This window comes from Mauremys mutica, chromosome 3 (genome assembly GCF_020497125.1).
Source record: "Mauremys mutica isolate MM-2020 ecotype Southern chromosome 3, ASM2049712v1, whole genome shotgun sequence".
Classification (NCBI taxonomy): Eukaryota; Metazoa; Chordata; order Testudines; family Geoemydidae; genus Mauremys; species Mauremys mutica.
This window is the reverse complement of record NC_059074.1, coordinates 145,754,870-145,773,145: the sequence shown is the minus strand read 5'-3', so window position 1 is coordinate 145,773,145 and position 18,276 is coordinate 145,754,870. Positions and strand designations below refer to the sequence as shown.

The following is an 18,276-nucleotide window of genomic DNA, read 5'->3' as shown; positions in this document are numbered from 1 at the left end:
CACAGCTGGGCTTGGGGGCAGGGTGAGGCTGGGTGGCATTCTCTCCCCTTCCCACCCCCCATGGGGTCCAAGCCAGCCCTCACCACATGCCCCCATAAACACTGCACCACACACCCCTTGTGGGGCACACCCTACATCTTGGGGATCACTAATCAAGTGCATGGTAAGTACTAAAACAATGCCCATAACTTCAAATATAAAAGTTATTGAGCCTTTAATTTGGAACTGCAAAGTAACGTTACAAAATTCTAGAAATCTTCAAATCACTGGTGCAACTCCCCTTTCAGAACAGGAAGACATGGTGAAAACAGGCAAAACATAGTTGCTTGCTTCAAAATACCCTTTAACCTATGGTAGTTGCATTATGCTGGGAGCCCACAAGTTTCAGCTATTCCACTGACTAGTGTTCATAAAGTTATGCATTTTGCTGGAGTTATTCACAGGGGAGAAAGCCCCAGACCTATGAAGAAAGGAAGGGTTCCAATGCAGAGAGCCTCTCTCTTGCAGCTCCCAAGAAGCTGGAGGATGGAAACAAACATTCCTTCCCCCTGTCAAGTATGAATGGGGACCTTCAAATTTAAGAGACATTATTATTGGGAGACTGCCCCCGTGTTAGGGAACAGAGCAACCAAAGACTGCAGGAACTAAGTTGTGCTAGGGATAGGATAAGCAGAACCAGGTCCAGAACTTCAGGATGAGGAAAGGAGGCTTTTCTGTACCTCTATGGGGAGCTAGCTGACATTGCAATACCAAACCATGAAACTGAGTGTTCCCCTCAACAGAGGCAACCAATTTTGGGTCAGGAAGCCCAGAGAGGGAGTGCTGTTGGGTGTAGGTTTGCAAGTCATAGTATGGTTAGGTGATTAAGATAGCAAGTGTGCCACAAATCATACAGCTAGGCTACCCAAACCGAGAGCCACTGATGGAACCACATCCCCATTCTGGGCCACTTATTTGGTCACAATTTCGGATCCTACCCAATCATATTCAGACAGCTGCTGTGTATGCCATGCTGAGCACTTCCAGCCTGACTGGCAGCGGTGTCCCATGCACCCGAGGGAACGAAAATTCCTGGCAGTTATTAGGGAGACTGACCAGGCAATGGGTTTTGCAGATGCCACTAATGGAACAAGTGCTGGCAGAGTAGAGGAAGTAGTGGACAATTCTGCCCTCATGTGAAGCTATGTCCAGCCTTTTACAAATGCTGTGATATTTGTAAGAACCTGCAAAACTCTGTCTATCCCCAAATCTGTACAATATATTTCACAATAAAGGGCTGAAGACTTTCTGCAAAGGATCCCCTTACACACAACCTTCTCCTGCTAAAATGGACAGGCTGCCATCTCCCCTGCTAGTTAGGATAATGAATATCTATTAGGGCTGTCAAGCAATTTAAAAAGTTAATCGCGATTAATCACACTATTAAACAATAGAAAACTGTTTGAAAATATAGAAAACATCCTAAAATATTTAAATATATTGATTTCAATTACACCACAGAATACAAAGTTCAGTGCTCACTTTACATTTATTTTTTTATTACACATATTTGTGCCATAAAGAAACAAAGGAAATAGTATTTTTCAGTTCACCTCATACAAGTACTGTAATACAATTTCTTTATCATGAAAGTTGAACTTCTAAAATGTAGAACTGTTAGAAGGAGGAGCAGGTTGACCCAGAGGTAGATTGGGCAGATGGAATCCTTTATTGTGATACTTGTTCCCCTGGACCCAATTGTCCAGTAAGCACTGAATTAGTTACAGCACGCTCTTTTTGTTTAGGTTAGCATGCACACTCCTACATCCGTTACAATGCATACGCTCCCCGAATTATGTAAACCCGACGTATGCAAATCCGATCTTATGGAAAAAGTTCTATAAGCTAGAAATAGGAGGGGGGAGGGAGTTTGGGCGTAATGGTCAGAGATATGTTTCCCACTTATGCAAAATTCGAGTTATGCAAGGCGTTCCAGAATGGAATGCCTGCGTAAGTCGGGGAGCATCTGTACCCCCAAAACCCTTAAGTAACAGAAACACCCAGCCCTATTGACTGATTACAGCATTACGCATATTATACAGATATTTTTACCTTGAAAATACAGTTCTTTGCAGTGTTTGTTGCTACAAATTCCCTTAATTAGCAGTTCTATGGGGAGGGAGAAGGGAGCCATGAGCAGTTCTCATTTATGTAGCTGGGAAAGGAAGGGAGGGGGAGATAACAGTTCTTTACACAAAAGATATCCTTTAGACAACTACATTTTTTTAATGCAGCTGCAACACTTATTTATTCCCAACAAGCTGAAGGGGAGGGTGAGGGATGACACTTATCTATTAAGCGAAGAAATGGTGCCTGTCTGTGACTTTACTCCCTAATACCATACCAGCACACCTGCGGTTTCCCAGGTTTCTACTTAACCCTTACATATCCCAATAAGAATTATGTACCCCCCCCAAAAAAAATGCATTAAAAAACAAAACAATGTAAAACTTTAGAGCCTACAAATCCACTCAGTCCCACTTCCTGTTCAGTCAGTCACTCAGACAAAAGTTTTTTTACATTTGCAGGAGATAATGCTGACGACTTCTTATTTACAATGTTACGTGAAAGTGAGAACAGGTGTTCACATGGCACTGTTGTAGCCGGCACCGCAAGATATTTATGTGCCAGATGCGTTAAAGATTCATGTCCCTCCATGCTTTAACCACCGTTCCAGAGGACATGCGTCCATGCTAACAAGGGGGTTCTGCTCGATAACAATCCAAAGCAGTGCATGTTCACTTTCATCATCTGAGCAGGACGCCACCAGCACAAAGTTGATTTTTCTTTTTTGGTGATTCGGGTTCTGTAGTTTCCACATCGGACTGATGCTCTTTTAAGACTTCTGAAAGCATGCTTCACACCTCATCCCTCTCAGATTTTGGAAGGCACTTTAGATCTTCAACCTTGGGTCAAGTGCTGTAGCAATCTTTAGAAATCTCAGATTGGTACCTTCTTTGCATTTTGTCAAATCTGCAGTGAAAGTCTTCTTAAAAAGTGCTGGGCCATCATCTGAGACTGCTATAACATGCTATAACATATGGCAGAATGCGGGTAAAACAGAACAGGAGACATACTATTCAGGAGTTCAGTCACAAATTTAATTAACGCATTATTTTTTAAACAAGCATCATCAGCATGGATGTCCGTCCTCTGGAACAGTGGCTGAAGCGGGGGGGTGGAGGGTGGGCATACGAATGTTTAGCATATCTGGCATGTAAATACCTTTCAATGCTGGCTACAAAAATGCCATGCAAATGCCTGTTCTCACTTTCAGCATTATCTCCCATAAATGTAAACAAACTTGTTTGTCTTAGCGATTGGCTGAACAAGAAGTAGGACTGAGTGGACTTGTAGGCTCTAAAGTTCTACACTGTTTTGTTTTTGAGTGAAGTTACATACAAGGTGGATAAAAATCGATTTTTTTTAATCTGATTTTTATTTAAATTGGATTTTTTTTATAACATGCTTTTTTCCTCAAAAAGCAATCTAAAGATTATAGCTGAAAGATCTCATCATGGAATAGGGATTATAAATTCTATAGAATGAGACAATATATTCATGTTATGTTTAAGAAAAGTTTTATAAATGAGTTCCAATATTTCATGGATTAGGGACCCCAATTTTATGGGGTTCCGGGGGCTTCTGTATACATTATTTGGGTTAATCTTTCTATCTACACCAATGGGACTCAGTGCTCAGTCTAGAAGATACCATCAGAGATGCTTAGTTTTGCAGTTCTCAAACTGGGGATGTGTGTCTCCAGAGATAACATGCTTGTTAACAGCAAAAATATGTTTTTAAATATATAGGTGAGAAATAACAGACCTCAGCCCTATTGTCCCTCTGCAAATTTGTGTACACAGAGCCAATCCCTTCCCTCTTGCTAAAAGTGTGAAGTTTCAGAAAGTTCAATGAACAGAAGATTGTTGGGGGGAATAGATCTGGACAAGGAGAAGAAGTCTGGAGATAAATGTGACAAGGGAGGAACAGGCCATAGAAAGAAAAGTGAAACTGTTTGAGCAGCATATTCCAGAAGTCTTCGGGCTTGGCTACACTTACAAGTTGCAGCGCTGGTGGAGGCTTTCCAGCGCTGCAATTACACCCCGTCCACACTTGCAGGGCACAACCAGCGCTGCAACTTCCTGGCTGCAGCGCTGGCTGAAAACCCATCCCAGCAGGGGTATATGGAGTGCAGCGCTGGTGATCCAGCGCTGCTCAGCAGGTGTGGACACTCACCAGCGCTTTAAGTGTCCTCCAGGGAATAAGGAGTTATCCCAGAATTCCTGTTCAGCCACTCTGCTCATCAGTTTGCACTCTACTGCTCTTGCCTCAGGTGACCCGCCCTTTAAATGCCCCAGGAATTTTAAAAATCTCCTTCCTGTTTGCTGCAGCCAGGTGTGTGTGGAGTGCAATCAGTTAATCTTTCCAGGTGACCATGCCTCCACGTGGCAAACGAGCCCCAGCATGGAGCAATGGCGAGCTGATGGACCTCATCAGTGTTTGGGGGGAGGAATCTGTGCAGGCACAGCTGCACTCCGGCCGTAGGAATTACGATATCTTTGAGCAGATATCAAGGGCCATGCTGGATAGGGGCCATGATCGGGACGCACTACAATGCAGGGTGAAAGTTAAAGAGCTGCGGAGTGCCTATTACAAAGCCCGCGAGGGGAATCGCCGATCCGGAGCTGCCCCCACGACCTGCCGTTTTTACAGGGAGATGGACGAGATACTTGGGGGTGACCCCACTGCCAATCCCAGGATAACGATGGACACTTCTGAGCAGGCTGGGGGACAGGAGGCGGAGGCGGCGGGGGAGGAAACCGCGAGTGAAGCTACTGGGATGGGGGAAGACACCCCAGAGTGGGCATGCAGCCAGGAGCTCTTCTCAAGCCAGGAGGAAAGTACCCAATCGCAGCAGCCAGCAGTTGCAGAAGGACAAGCAGAGGAGCGGGTTAACGGTAAGCGGCTTTTATTTTCTGGGTGGAAATGTTTCTGGAGAGGAAGGGGGGTTATGGCTGCATGCATGCCAGCCTCTAGATGTGGAATAGCCCGTTGATGTGGTCTATCACGTCGCGGTAATCTGCTTCAGTTATCTCAGCAAAAGTTTCATCCAGAGCGTGGGCAATATGCCTGCGCAGGTTTATAGGCAGAGCCACTGTGTCCCTTGTCCCAGTGACGGTGACGCGTCCGCGCCACTGTGCTGCCAGTGGTGGGGGGACCATTTCTGAACACAGGCAAGCCGCGTAGGGTCCCGGGCGGAATCCACATTGCTCTAAAAGACCCTCCCGCTGTTCCCTAGTGACTCGCAGCAGGGAGACATCTTCCAGGATTAACTCCTGTGAAAAATGTTGGGAGACTCTTTAGTGAAGAGATAGGGAGATAAGATCACCCCTGCAGCTGCATCTTCACTCAACCCCTCTAGCACTCCAGATTACCCGAAGCAACCAGCTCCCCTCTATCACTCAAGCCCCACTTCTCCCTCTATAAGCACCCCTCATTCACCATTTCGTGGCTTCTGTTGTGTTATGCGTTTGGGAAAAGAATGCTAAAGTGAGAACTCCCTCAGTGTAACAATTCATGTCTGGAGATAGTGGATACAATGCTGCCCGTGTTAAATGTTGTCATTTCTGTGTTTCTACAGTGACCTTGACTACTGGACTGCCCAGATGTTCAACATCACAGAGGCTTCAAAATTTGAGAAAAAATCCCTGAAAGAGCAAAGAGGACATGCTGAAAACTGTTCTTCATCACTCTGCTCGAGAGAGTAAAGAATTGAAGGAGTGGAGAGAGAAGGAAAGCAGGATCCGCAAGAGAAATGCAGTGGCCAAGAGGAAAAGCACGGAGCGGCTGCTAAGCATCCTGTCGCGCCAAGCGGACTCTATAGAGTCACTCGTTGCCATGCAAGCAGAGCACTACCGTGCTACTCCCCCACCCCCCCCGTCCCAAAGCTTTTTGCCTTGTGTCCCAATGTCAGCTCAAACCGCCTTTCCCCAGCATTCAGGTTCTTACCACCACCAGCTGCCTCCAACACCTGTACGTTCACCAACCAGCCCTGATACCTACCACCACCCTTACCCTCTGCACTCAACCCCCATCACCATGCAGTATATGCACCCTGAAGTGCAGGATTCATTAAACAGCACTCCAGACAGGACATATGCAAACTTGTGACTGTACAGTTCACCAACCCACACCCCTGCCCTCTTGTGTTCATGAAATGTCGTGTGTCTGTCTGTCAAGGAAGTTTTTTTCTTTTCAATAAAACAATTCTTGGCTTTGAAAACAGTCTTTATTATAGCAGATAGTTAAAGATAACTTAGCCCAGTAAAGAAAGAGGCACTGCAAATCATATTATTATTAGGGATAATAGAATAACAGTGTAAGCAGTGCAATTCACTCCCATGCAAGGCAGCAAACATTACTGTTGGCTTTCAGCCTCAAATTCTTCCCTCAAGGCATCCCTAATCCTTGTAGCCCTGTGCTGGGCCTCTCTATTAGCCCTGCTCTCTGGCTGTGCATATTCAGCCTCCAGGACTTGAACCTCGGTGGTCCATGCCTGACTGAATGTTTCACCCTTCCCTTCACAAATATTATGGAGGGTACAGCAAGCGCATATAACCGCGGGGATGCTGCTTTCCCCCAAGTCTAGCTTCCCATACAGACATCTCCAGCGGGCTTTTAAACGCCCAAAAACACACTCCACAGTCATTCTGCACCGGCTCAGCCTGTAGTTGAACCGGTCCTTGCTCCTGTCAAGCTTCCCTGTATAGGGTTTCATGAGCCAAGGCAGTAACGGGTACGCGGGGTCTCCAAGGATCACAGTGGGCATTTCGACATCCCCTACTGTGATCTGTCTGGGAAAAAAGTCCCTGCCTGCATCTTCCTGAACAGGCCACTGTTCCGAAAGATGCGTGCATCATGCACCTTTCCAGGCCAGCCTGTGTAAATGTCAATGAAACGCCCGCGGTGATCCACAAGCGCCTGGAGAACCATAGAGAAATACCCCTTACGATTAACGTACTCTGATGCCAGGTGGGGGGGGGGCCAGAATAGGAATATGCGTCCCATCTATCGCCCCTCCACAGTTAGGGAAACCCATTTGTGCAAAGCCATCCACAATGTCCTGCACGCTCCCCAGAGTCACGGTCTTTCTTAGCAGGATGCGATTAATTGCCTTGCAAACTTGCATCAAAACGATTCCCACGGTCGACTGTCCCACACCAAACTAGTTCCCGACCGACCGGTAGCTGTTTGGAGTTGCCAGCTTCCAGATTGCAATAGCCACCCGCTTTTCCACCGTCAGGGCAGCTCTCAATCTTGTGTCCTTGCGCCGCAGAGTGGGGGCGAGCTCAGCACACAGTCCCATGAAAGTGGCTTTTCTCATACGAAAGTTCTGCAGCCACTACTCGTCATCCCAGACTTCCATGACGATGTGATCCCACCAGTCAGTGCTTGTTTCCCGAGCCCAAAAGCGGCGTTCAACGGTGCTGAGCATTTCCGTGAATGCCACAAGCACTTTGGTGTCACACGCGGCAGGAGAATCGATATCGATATCATCGTCAGACTCCTCACTGTCACTTTGGAGCTGAAGGAATAGCTCGACTGCCAAACGTGTTGTGCTGGCGACACTCATCAGCACAGTCCTCAGCAGCTCGGGCTCCATTTGCCACAGAAATCGCGATTCACACAGAGAGTAAAACAGAAAGACACTCACAATGGCGCCAAACGCTGCCGGAAAGAGTGAATGCTGGGATGTGAAGCACACAGGAAGCGGAATGACCCGCACACTTCCTTCCCCTTCCCACAATACTCAGCGCCAAAATGGGACGAGGTGCTCTGTGGGATAGCTGCCCACAATGCACCTCTCAATACAGCGCTGGAAAGTGCTGCAAGTGTGGCCACACTGCAGCGCTGGTAGCTGTCAGTGTGGCCACACTCCAGCGCTGGCCCTACACAGCTGCATGACCAGCGCTGTAACTCCCAGCGCTGCAACTTGTAAGTGTAGCCAAGCCCTTACGGTCTTCCTGGGTATAGCCTTCATTGATTTGAGATCTACCATACCATTCTCTCACTAGGGGCTTGGCTACACTTGCAAGTTGCAGCGCTGGTAGAGGCTTTCCAGCGCTGCAATTAGTAACTGTCCACACCTGCAAGGCACATCCAGCGCTGCAACTCCCTGGCTGCAGCGCTGGCTGTACACCTGGTCAGGTTGGGGTGTAGCGATTGCAGCGCTGGTGATCCAGCGCTGCTCATCAAGTGTGGACACACACCAGCGCTTTTATTGGCCTCCAGGGAATAAGGAGATATCCCAGAATGCTTTAAACTAAATTACTCTCTTTGTTTTGTTATGCAGCCTCTCTTTGTTTTGTTGTGAACTCCAATCGGAGCTGAACTGCTTATCTAAAAAAACGAACAAACACTGATCACAGCAAACAGGAGCTATCTGTACCTGGCTGTGAACGATCAAATGAGAGGCAGGGAGTGAATGTTTGCTTGACAGAGAAACAGCATTGGATGCAGGCTGTTTGCAATTAAGACTAAGGGTTCACGAACATTTTGTGATTTTTTCAATCCAGGGAAGCTAACACACAGTGTTGGCTCCAAAAATCCACTCTCTCTATCTTCCCCGCTCCCTGTCACAGTACACCACCCTCCACACCCCTCTTTTGAAAAGCACGTTGTTGCCACTTGAATGCTGGGATAGCTGCCCATAATGCAGCACTCCCAACAGCGCTGCAAATGCTGCAAATGTGGCCACACACCAGCGCTGGTAGCTGTGAGTGTGGCCACACACCAGCGCTGTTCCTGCACAGCTGCATAACCAGCGCTTTAACTCCCAGTGCTGCAACTTTCAAGTGTAGCCAAGCCCTAGAAGGGAAAACCTATAATGGCAGCAGGCCATAAAAGAGAGACAATTTGGAAATATATGTTTGAAAGAAAGTCACCCCAGTGTACTGGTGGAAGTCACTTAAGCACTTGGATTCAGAGACCGTTGAAGTGATAAACTCACTTTTAACAGCAGTAGCTTTTTCTACTGGTGTAGAAAGAATATTTTCTTCCTTTGGACTAATTCATTCCAAACTGAGAAGTCGTTTGGGACCTGAAAAAGCAGGAAAGCTTGTTTTTCTTTTCCAGATTATGAACACACAGGAAAATGAAGGTGAAGACGACTGAGTTAGCTGCAGAAGCCAATATTTTAAGTTTCTCATGTTGACCTGGCTGACATAGTAGTTTTTTTTTTAATATTTCATTTAACTATTTTAGTTAACAATTTTACCAAAAAAAAAAAAGATTAAAAAAAAAACAACTTGAATGTTTAAATTCAAAAATTCATATGCTTGTTTTGTTGAAATATGTTTGCTGTTGAAGAAAAAAAATCCAGAGTATGTAACGTTGCTTTAGTTAAATAAAACCATTTAAATGTCTGTCTGGTGATGTACTCCTCCTAATACAGCATAGCAAGAAAATCCTTCAAATATTAATGATTAACCTGTTGAATTGGAGATATTTATGAAGTCATTGGGAGGTGAACTATCTGCTTCAATTACCTTTGGTAAATGAAATAACCAAACAATCATTCATTCTCTGATATAGCTGTAAAACTAATCAGAAATGTTTTCAAAATAAATCACTTTAAAAATGTATAGTGTGTGCCTTCTAAAAATGAAACCTACATCTATCTCTGTTTTGTAAAGAATATGTATTAGCATTATAACAACCAAAAAGAATGCACTTTTATGTAGAAATCCATGATTAAATCAAGTCTTTCTGACTAGTGATTTAAATCACCTTGGTTACATAACAAAAACAAAACAAAACAAATCTATATTTGTAAGTTTCACTTTCACAATAAAGAGATTGCATTATGGTATTGTATGAGGTGAATTGAAAAGTACTATTTCTTTTGTTTCTCAGTTTTACAGGGCAAATATTTGAAATAAAAATATAAAGCACTATACACTTTGTATTCTGTTTTGTAATTGAAATAAATATATTTGAAAACGTAGAAAAATATCCAAAAATATTTAATAAATTGTAATGATTCTATTATTTAACAGTGCAATTAAAACTGATTAATCACAATTTTTTTAATTGCGATTAATTTTTTTGAGTTAATCATGTGCCTTTAACTGCAATTAATCAACAGCCCTAATATCTATCCTAAAGGGATCCTGAAGTCCCAGCAACAGACTGGGCATCTCTTGTTTGGCTCCTTGTAAATCCCATGATCCACCCAGCATGTGGAGGTGCTGCTTTCCTTTTATCACCACCACTTAGCCATCCTCTCCCCACCCTCACATCACAAGCAGCCTCCATGTCATGTAGAGCAGCAAGTGCACAGGATTTGGTCCAGTCCCTTAATGATTAAGTTTTACACCTGAAACCAGACCCATGATTTTTCTTTGCCTTATTGCATAGGACCTTTAGTGGGATTTTCAAAAGGCACTTTGGTGCACAAATTCCACTAATATTCAATGGGGCTCATGCAACTAAATCCCTAAGTGATTTTGAAGATATCCTGTTAAGTCCTTATCTTGTCAAGGCATGGCTTGGCACTCCTGAATATGCTTACTCACATACAGTATGGGTTTTCAATATCCTCCAGTTCAACTGGCCCTGGATCTTTTCCTCTGCCCAATCGTACCATGAATCAAACATCAGCTTGAGACCAGCTGACAACATGATAGTTTATGTTGAGACACGTCACCAAGTTAAGGTTGCAACACAAGTGGTGAAAGATATGGCACTAGAAGATCTTGTTCACTGTGTGCATAGCTTGCTGGAGCTATTACACCAGCAATCTTGACCCAGATTAGAGACTAAGGTGCACATGGCGGTTAGCCTTACTTGAAATAAATCTAATGCAAACAATGGTTGTAATGCATGTGCAACACTGGAAGTATGAGCTGACATGAGGAGTGTTATAGGCATTTCAGAGGGACTACAGTCATTAAATTTTGGGAAAGATACCAAATTTCTCTAGTGTAGATAAGACCAGAAAAACACTTTTGATTTACACTTGGTTCACACAGGCAAGGTTGCCTCCAAAACCATGAGAACTGGATACTTTTCCCTCTAATGAAAGCTCAAAGTCAAGCACAATTTTGTTGCATACATACTATCCCTTGCCAAAGTTACACATTGGTTTTTGCGAGTGTCACAGCTGCAACTACCTCTTTAGAAGAGCTTTTCACAAAAGTAAGAGGTGTTAAACCTTGCGTAAAGGACAGATACACATTTCAGTAACTTGTTTTGGACTTACCTAAATTCTCTAAAGTTGCTGTAACTATGGAAATTATTTACCCATGTTTTCCCTAGTTTAAGTTGAGGGCACAGAATAGTTACCTTCATTTAGAAGCATGACAGTGTTTAACTGGAGGATAAGTGAACTCACAGAGTTTGGAGAGTAGTTTTGAATCCTTCAGAATGAAAGGCAAATCAGAAGTACGTCATTTATTTGCTACATTTTGTATCAAGTTAAAGTAGTTCTCTGTACAAAAGTTTAATAATATGTTGACTGTAATGGTTTAATTTAATTCCAGTTACATAGCCCTAAATATATTTACTTTAACAGTGGCATAACGGAGTTGTAAGTTTATTTTATCAGTTAAAAATAAATAAAATCCTCTTTTTTTAAACTTCCAACTAAACACGAGTAAATTAGGCAAGCAAAGTTCTATTCCTTCTTGTGCATCATCCTTGTTAGCCATAAAGAATAATAATTTACCATGCAATAACTGTGGTTCTTCGAGATGATTGTCCATAAGGATTCCACTTTTGATGCAGACACACCCCCAGGCATGCAAGAGCTAGCCCTCTTTCCGGCTAGCAGTGTCCATTAGAATCACATCTATGCCCTGGACATCCGCTCTGCTCACAAACAACCCCCAAAGGCATAAAGGGCTGAGCAGGGACAATTGTCCCTCAATTTCTTTGAGAGTACAAAATCCTGTTGCTATGGGACTCTGCTGAAGCAAGGAAGGGGGGCATGTTGCGGATTCCATATGGACAACACATCTCAAAGATCCACAATCCCTGAAAGGTAAGTAACTGTTCCTCCTTCTTGGTATGATTGTCCATGTGGATTCCACCTGTGGTGACTAGCAAGCAGTGACCCAAGTCAGGAAGTGAGTGCTAGAAGTGCTATTTAAAACAAGGATTGTAGGACAGCTCTATCTAAGTGGGCATCTGTTCTTCAAGCCTCAACTAAGGAATAGTGCTGGGTAAAGTATGGACTGATCACCATGTAGTGCTGCTCTGCAAATTTCTGGAATAGAGATGACCCCTAGAGAAGCCATAGAAACTTCCTGAGCCCAAGTGGAATGAGATCTAAGCAGCACATGTGGATACAAGATAGCTCTCTCGTAACAGGACCTATAGTTAGATACCCATTTGGACAACCTTTACCCTATTAAGGCTAAAAACAGCCTAGGGAAACTTCTGGAGGGCCCTGTCTCATCTAGTTAGTATGAAAAGGCCCCAACCACATCAAGGGTATGCAGTTTGGCTTTCCCTCTGAATTGAGTGGGGCTTGGAAAGAAAACTGGGACGTGAATCAACTGATTCAAATGAAAATCGTGAACAATTTTAGTCAGGAAATTGGGGTGAGGCCTAAAAGTCACCTTATCTTTATGGAATACCATGTAAAGTGGACCAGCCATAAGGGCCTGAATTTTCCCTACCCACTAAGTTGATGTTCTGACCACTAAAAAGGCATTATTTTTACTCACTTGTCTATGAAGACTAAGTCACTAGATGCTCAAAAGCAGGTCCCATTAGGTCACTTAACACCGTGTTGAGGTCCCAGGAAGGAAAGGGATCCCAGACGGAGGGAAACGTGGTTGATTCCTTGAGGGTCTCATTCAAGAGTAGCATGCAAAAATATAGTATGACTGACTTGGAGAATGATGTGAGGATACTGCACGCAAGCTTATACTTAACAGAGCTGATGGACAGTCTGAAATGTTTTACAATGAGCAGATAGTCCAGAATAGCAGAAATAGGGGTTCCAAAGAAGTCAGGTGATGCACTGTTGCTCAAATAGAAAACCTCTTCTATTCTGCTGCACAAGTAAGTCTAGTAGACGTTTTTCAGCTACATGCTAAAATATTCTGGACTTCAGCTAAACAATTTATTTCAATGGTAGTTAACCAGCCAGCATCCAGTCTCTCAGATATAACAATGCTGGAACTGGGTGTAATAGACCTCTATTTTGCTAAACCAGGTCCGACAGAACATGTAATATGATCAAAGACTATGTTGAGAGGTTCACCAGATTCAAATGCCAGAACCGTCTGGTCCTAGAGATGCTTGGCCAATTCCAACAATCCTTCATTAATAAGCATGGAGGAGAGCTAAATTTGTAATTTGTGGGATTTTTCTTGCAATATTTCCACCAGAATCTCCAAAGCATCTATCATGCCTCATGAGATGGAAGATCAATTGAAATTCAATAGGGCCATCTCTGGATTCTCTTCCCACTCAAAATAGCTAATAATAGGGAGAGTGAGGTGCAGCAGACATTTCCCTGATATGTTCACAAGGCGAGGAAGAAAACGAACATACTTCTTCCAGGGGAGTTGGAAGAGCTAGTCTGTCTGTTGTCGAAGGGTATTCTCAAATGCTACCCACAACATGAACAGGATCGCTCACTGGGACCAAGGCAATAGCACTTCTAAAAAGGACAGGTTAAAACAGCCGACAAGGAGAGCAATAGGGCTCTGGTTGTGTGGTCACAGAGATCCTTCAGTATAGAGAACGCCTAAGGCACTGAAAAAGTCTGTGCAGGAGATCAGCATCATAAGCACAGAGGTTATCAATACCAAGAGCACTGGTACTAGAGGAAATTAAGACTGCAGTTTCTGGTGGTGCTCTGAGTGCTTGGTAAGCAGCCAGTGCTGACGCATCAAAAGACCCACTCTGGGTAGTGAACTGCCTTTCAGAAGAGGAGCATAAATGCAGACAGAGACATGATGGATCTTGTGTCTCATTCTACTAGACACCAGAGAGGGTGACCTATGCCTACACTCATGCTGGAAGCAACGTACCTTTCTACACTACTTTGATGACAACGGAGGGCGGGGGTGAGCTCTGCCACTGTCAGTAGTCAAGGGGTTCAATCTCCTGAAAAGTGAACCTGGGAGTTGGCAGTAGAGCTCCAGTTCACAGAAGCACTAGTCAACAGTGACTGTTCAGGCTTGGCAGAATCTTTTGCCTCAGGCTCTGAAAAGGGGTACTCCTTGCTCTGTGTGCCCTCTTGGAGAAGGAGCGATATATCCAGTACCTTTCAGGGATGGGTCTCTTTGCAAGGCAAAGGATGCATCTAGAGTGCCCAGCACTGTGTGGGATAATGGCCCCACAAAAGGGGCAAGTTTTAAATCCCAAGGAATTTGTTTCAACCACTATGGCTGAAGTCCTGATATAATAGATTTAGGGGATCTCTCTTGTAAGATCCTTTTCCCAACATCTGAGAACAAAAAAAATTGTTAATTTATATTACCATATCACCTATGGACCCTAGTAATAGGCCAGGATCCCACCATGCTAGGTGCTATCCAAACAGAGCAAAAAAAATTTACCACTACCTAGGCCAGGGGTAGGCAACCTATGGCACACGTGCCAAAGGCGGCACACAAGCTGATTTTCAGTGGCACTCACACTGCCCGGATCCTGGCCACTGGTCCAGGGGGCTCTGCATTTTAATTTAATTTTAAATGAAGCTTCTTAAACATTTTTAAAACCTTATTTACTTACATACAACAATAGTTTAGTTATATATTATAGACTTCTAGAAATAGACCTTCTAAAAAGATTAAAATGTATTACTGGCACGCAAAACCTTAAATCAGAGTGAATAAATGAAGACTCGGCACACCACTTCTGAAAAGTTGCTGATCCCTGACCTAGGCTAACGAGATTTTACAGTGCACAAAGAAAGGGGCCACTGCAGAGTTCCATCTCTCTGTTATAGACAGCAAGAAGGAACTAAGGCCAACTGGGTCCACTCTATCCTTTATACTCCCCCAGGTAAGGTGGCACAAGGACAATCAAGGCATAAGTGCAATCCCAATGGGCATTGCCAGCCAAAAAGAATCTGATCTCGGGCATATGCACACCGGAAGTGGAATCAATGTTGATAATTACTCAAAAAAGAATAAAGGTTTTCCAGGCCAAACTAAACAGTCAGTGGCAACTTTGCAATTGTGTTGCCACTGATGGATCATCATAGATGAAACTCTGATACTTAGTAAATGAGAGACTTAAGAATTGAGACCATTACCATTTAGGAATTACGTATTTTTCTATGAAAGAAAAGAGCGCAGATTTCTAACTTTTGCTCACTTGCGAAGTTCAATCTTATAATTTAATTGCTAATATTCAATGAGAGAGTGTATTTATTACCCAAGCCTAATTGGCAAAATTTGTGGGAAATCAGTACAGGAATAAGCTAAATTCTGTATACAGCCATCAAGACTTCCTTTGGTAGTGGTCACCAAAATCTCAAGAGAAGGAAGCCCTCTTAATAAAGTCTAACCACGTAATTTTAAAATCAACAGTGAAAGCATAAGTATAGTAACATATTAGAATTAGATTTTTGTATATTAAAGATTATTTCCCCAAACTACAGAATATTCTGACAGGATTTCATTCTGCTGGTGTTTGAAAGATAATTCATGAACTGGGAAACTGATCTAATCTTCATACACTGAACTTATTTTACAAAGATCAGTTTCCTAACCGGGACAGAAAACCAAAACAAAGGGAAAAGTGGACATTAGAGAAAGTGTTGAACTCTTATGTCCACAAATGCAGTGAATGGCGAGAGCTTTTTAACATAACGGTAAAAACATTATTATCATCACCAATGAGACTCAAGGAGCACAGACACCCTCAGAAAAACCTCAGAAGGGTTTTGAATCTAAAGTCATTTGATATTAAAGTTGATTTGGAACAGAAGTCAAACATTACTTCTCAACCTAAAATAAATTTCAACTAACATGATATATAGCAGACACTTAGTATCTGGATTTATAATAGTTTAGATCAAGACTCAATTAGCCCCACATAGTAACTGACATCTTTATCAATAAAGATTAAAGTAAAGCCCTATACAGTCTAGCAGGTTTGTACTGATAACTGGGAGCCTTCACTGTGTATTACTGACAAAGCAACAACGAAATGAATATAAAAAAGAAATCAAGGACACTCCATCACATAATTCACTTTGTTTCTCAACTGTTTAGCTTTATTCCTTTAATAACGCTAATACAGATGCTTCACTGGCATCTCATCAGTAAACGGTCTGTATTTTATTTCCCAAGAACAAGGAAGTCTTAGTGCTGGCCACGGCGCTGCCCCTGACCATAAGCCTCTGAGGAAAGCAAGGATTTATCAGGTTTGATCAACAGAGGCAGGAAAGCTCAGGAGGAGCCCGAGAGGCCGAAAATGCCGAGCGGAGCCCACCTGCCCGCCCCCGCGCAGCCCCCCACCCCTTCTCACCGGTTTTTAACCGGGCAGCGGCCCGTCTCGGCGGGGTTGGCTGGGATCCCCCGTCTCCTCAGATAGGGGAATAAGGCCAGGACCGGGCCTGAGGGGGCGACTCCCAGCCCCCACCCCGGGTTACCCCCCAGGCACAGGAGAACCGGGGCCCCAGTAACCAACCGCAACAGGCGCCGCATCGCCCCCGCCGCTCAGCCAGGCGGCAAAGCAACCAGGAGAAAAAGATGCCGGCTGCCTGCCCATCACAGCCCCCTTCCCACCTGCCACCGGGCCCGACTCCCAGCCCATCGCCAGCTGTTCCGAAGCCACCTCCCGCCCAGACTGTGCTGAGCGGGGCCCGGCTCTCACGGGGCCCCTACCCCACGGGCCGGCTCCACCGGCGCCTCCCCCCCGGGCCAGGCCGGGACCTACCGTTGAGCGCCGAGGCCTGCAGCGTGGCCCCCGAGGTACCGTCGATGACTTTGATGGCGCCGCGGGCGGTCACGGCCAGGATGGCGTTGAGAGCCGGGTGGTAGCAGAGGCTACAGAGCCCGTCGGCGTCGCAGCGCAGGCAGCCGTCCCGCAGCAGCAGCCACTCGCAGGGGCCCGGCGCAGCGGAGACCGATCCAGGGCCAGCGGCCGCCGCCGAGGAGCATGAGGCCCCCGCAGCCGCCGCCGCAGCAGCAGCAGCAGCAGCCATCTTCCCGGCTGCTGCCACCGCTCAGGACAACAGGCCCGGGGAACCGCTCAGTGACAGTCCCAGCGGCCGCCACCAGTCACCATCCGGGTCCGGGGAGAGGGGGAAAGAGAGAGCGCCGGCGTGAGCAGGAAGTGACGCGTCCCACGCCGGATACGGAACTGACAGCGAGTGCGAGAGCCCTGGGGTGAAAGAGGAAAAAGCAACAGCGCCGTTGCCAACGGCTAAGGAAGGAGGGGGGGTGGGGCCGGGCGTGCGTCACCGCCCTGTTTCTGGGGAGACTCCGCCCCCGCCCCGCAATTCCCCTGAGCTCCGAGCGCCTCTTCCCGGCAGCCCCCGCCATGCCCGGTGCTGGGGACTGCGGCGGAAGTGCGAAGGGAACAGGTCGCCCGTCTCCTCTGCGGCTGCTGATGTCACAGTTGGAGGCGTCTGTCCCTCTAACGGGGTGGGGGAGGGGGGCTACCTGGGCCTGCTTTATTGTCCCCGCCTCTCACACAGCTCGGGCGGGGCGGAAGCGGGGAATCCCGGCCTATGAGCTGGCCGGGTTTCCCCTCCCGCGCCAGGGGCTGAATGGTGTCTGCAGCGGGTTGCCAGCACTGCAGGGTGGCGCGGCCACTAGCTGGCAGCCTGTGTAACGTTTCTTACCTGAGCTGGTAACGGCCATACCTGGTAGTGCAGTAAAGTATCTTAACGAGAACTCGTCTGGTCTCTCGCTCGCGATGGCTGCCAGCTGTGTCGCCAGTCCATAGCTGGTACCGGAGCCTCACCTAGTAGCAGCCCTGCAACCTGTCATGTACAAGGAGTACAGGACATGGTGTCAGAAGTAAAATAGCCAAACTGGCAGTGGAGGAGAACAGAAACAAAAGGAAAACAAGAACAAAGATTACAAACAGAGGCAGGAAGGGAAGCAACCACGGTTCTGGCATCAGTCTCATCAGCCTGCCATCTTGGATGCCCCCTGAGAACTTCAGTTTTGACAAACCTTTAGACCAGACAGACTAAGCAGTGCTTTGCAAGATTTTACGTTGCTACTAAACTCTTCCAGGGAACTGGAAGCA

At 45.6% G+C, this 18,276-nt stretch overlaps 1 protein-coding gene across 1 annotated transcript in view; it reads right to left on the bottom strand.

The window, feature by feature from the left end:
• BIRC6 (baculoviral IAP repeat containing 6) overlaps positions 1 to 17,304 on the bottom strand; it is a 299,904-nt gene extending 282,600 nt beyond the window's left edge. The window contains 3 exon segments of the mRNA XM_045011913.1: positions 16,954 to 17,230; positions 17,232 to 17,286; positions 17,288 to 17,304. Of these exon segments, the coding sequence (XP_044867848.1) occupies positions 16,954 to 17,230; positions 17,232 to 17,286; positions 17,288 to 17,304 (349 nt within the window).
• Between the last annotated feature and the right edge of the window lie 972 nt (positions 17,305 to 18,276).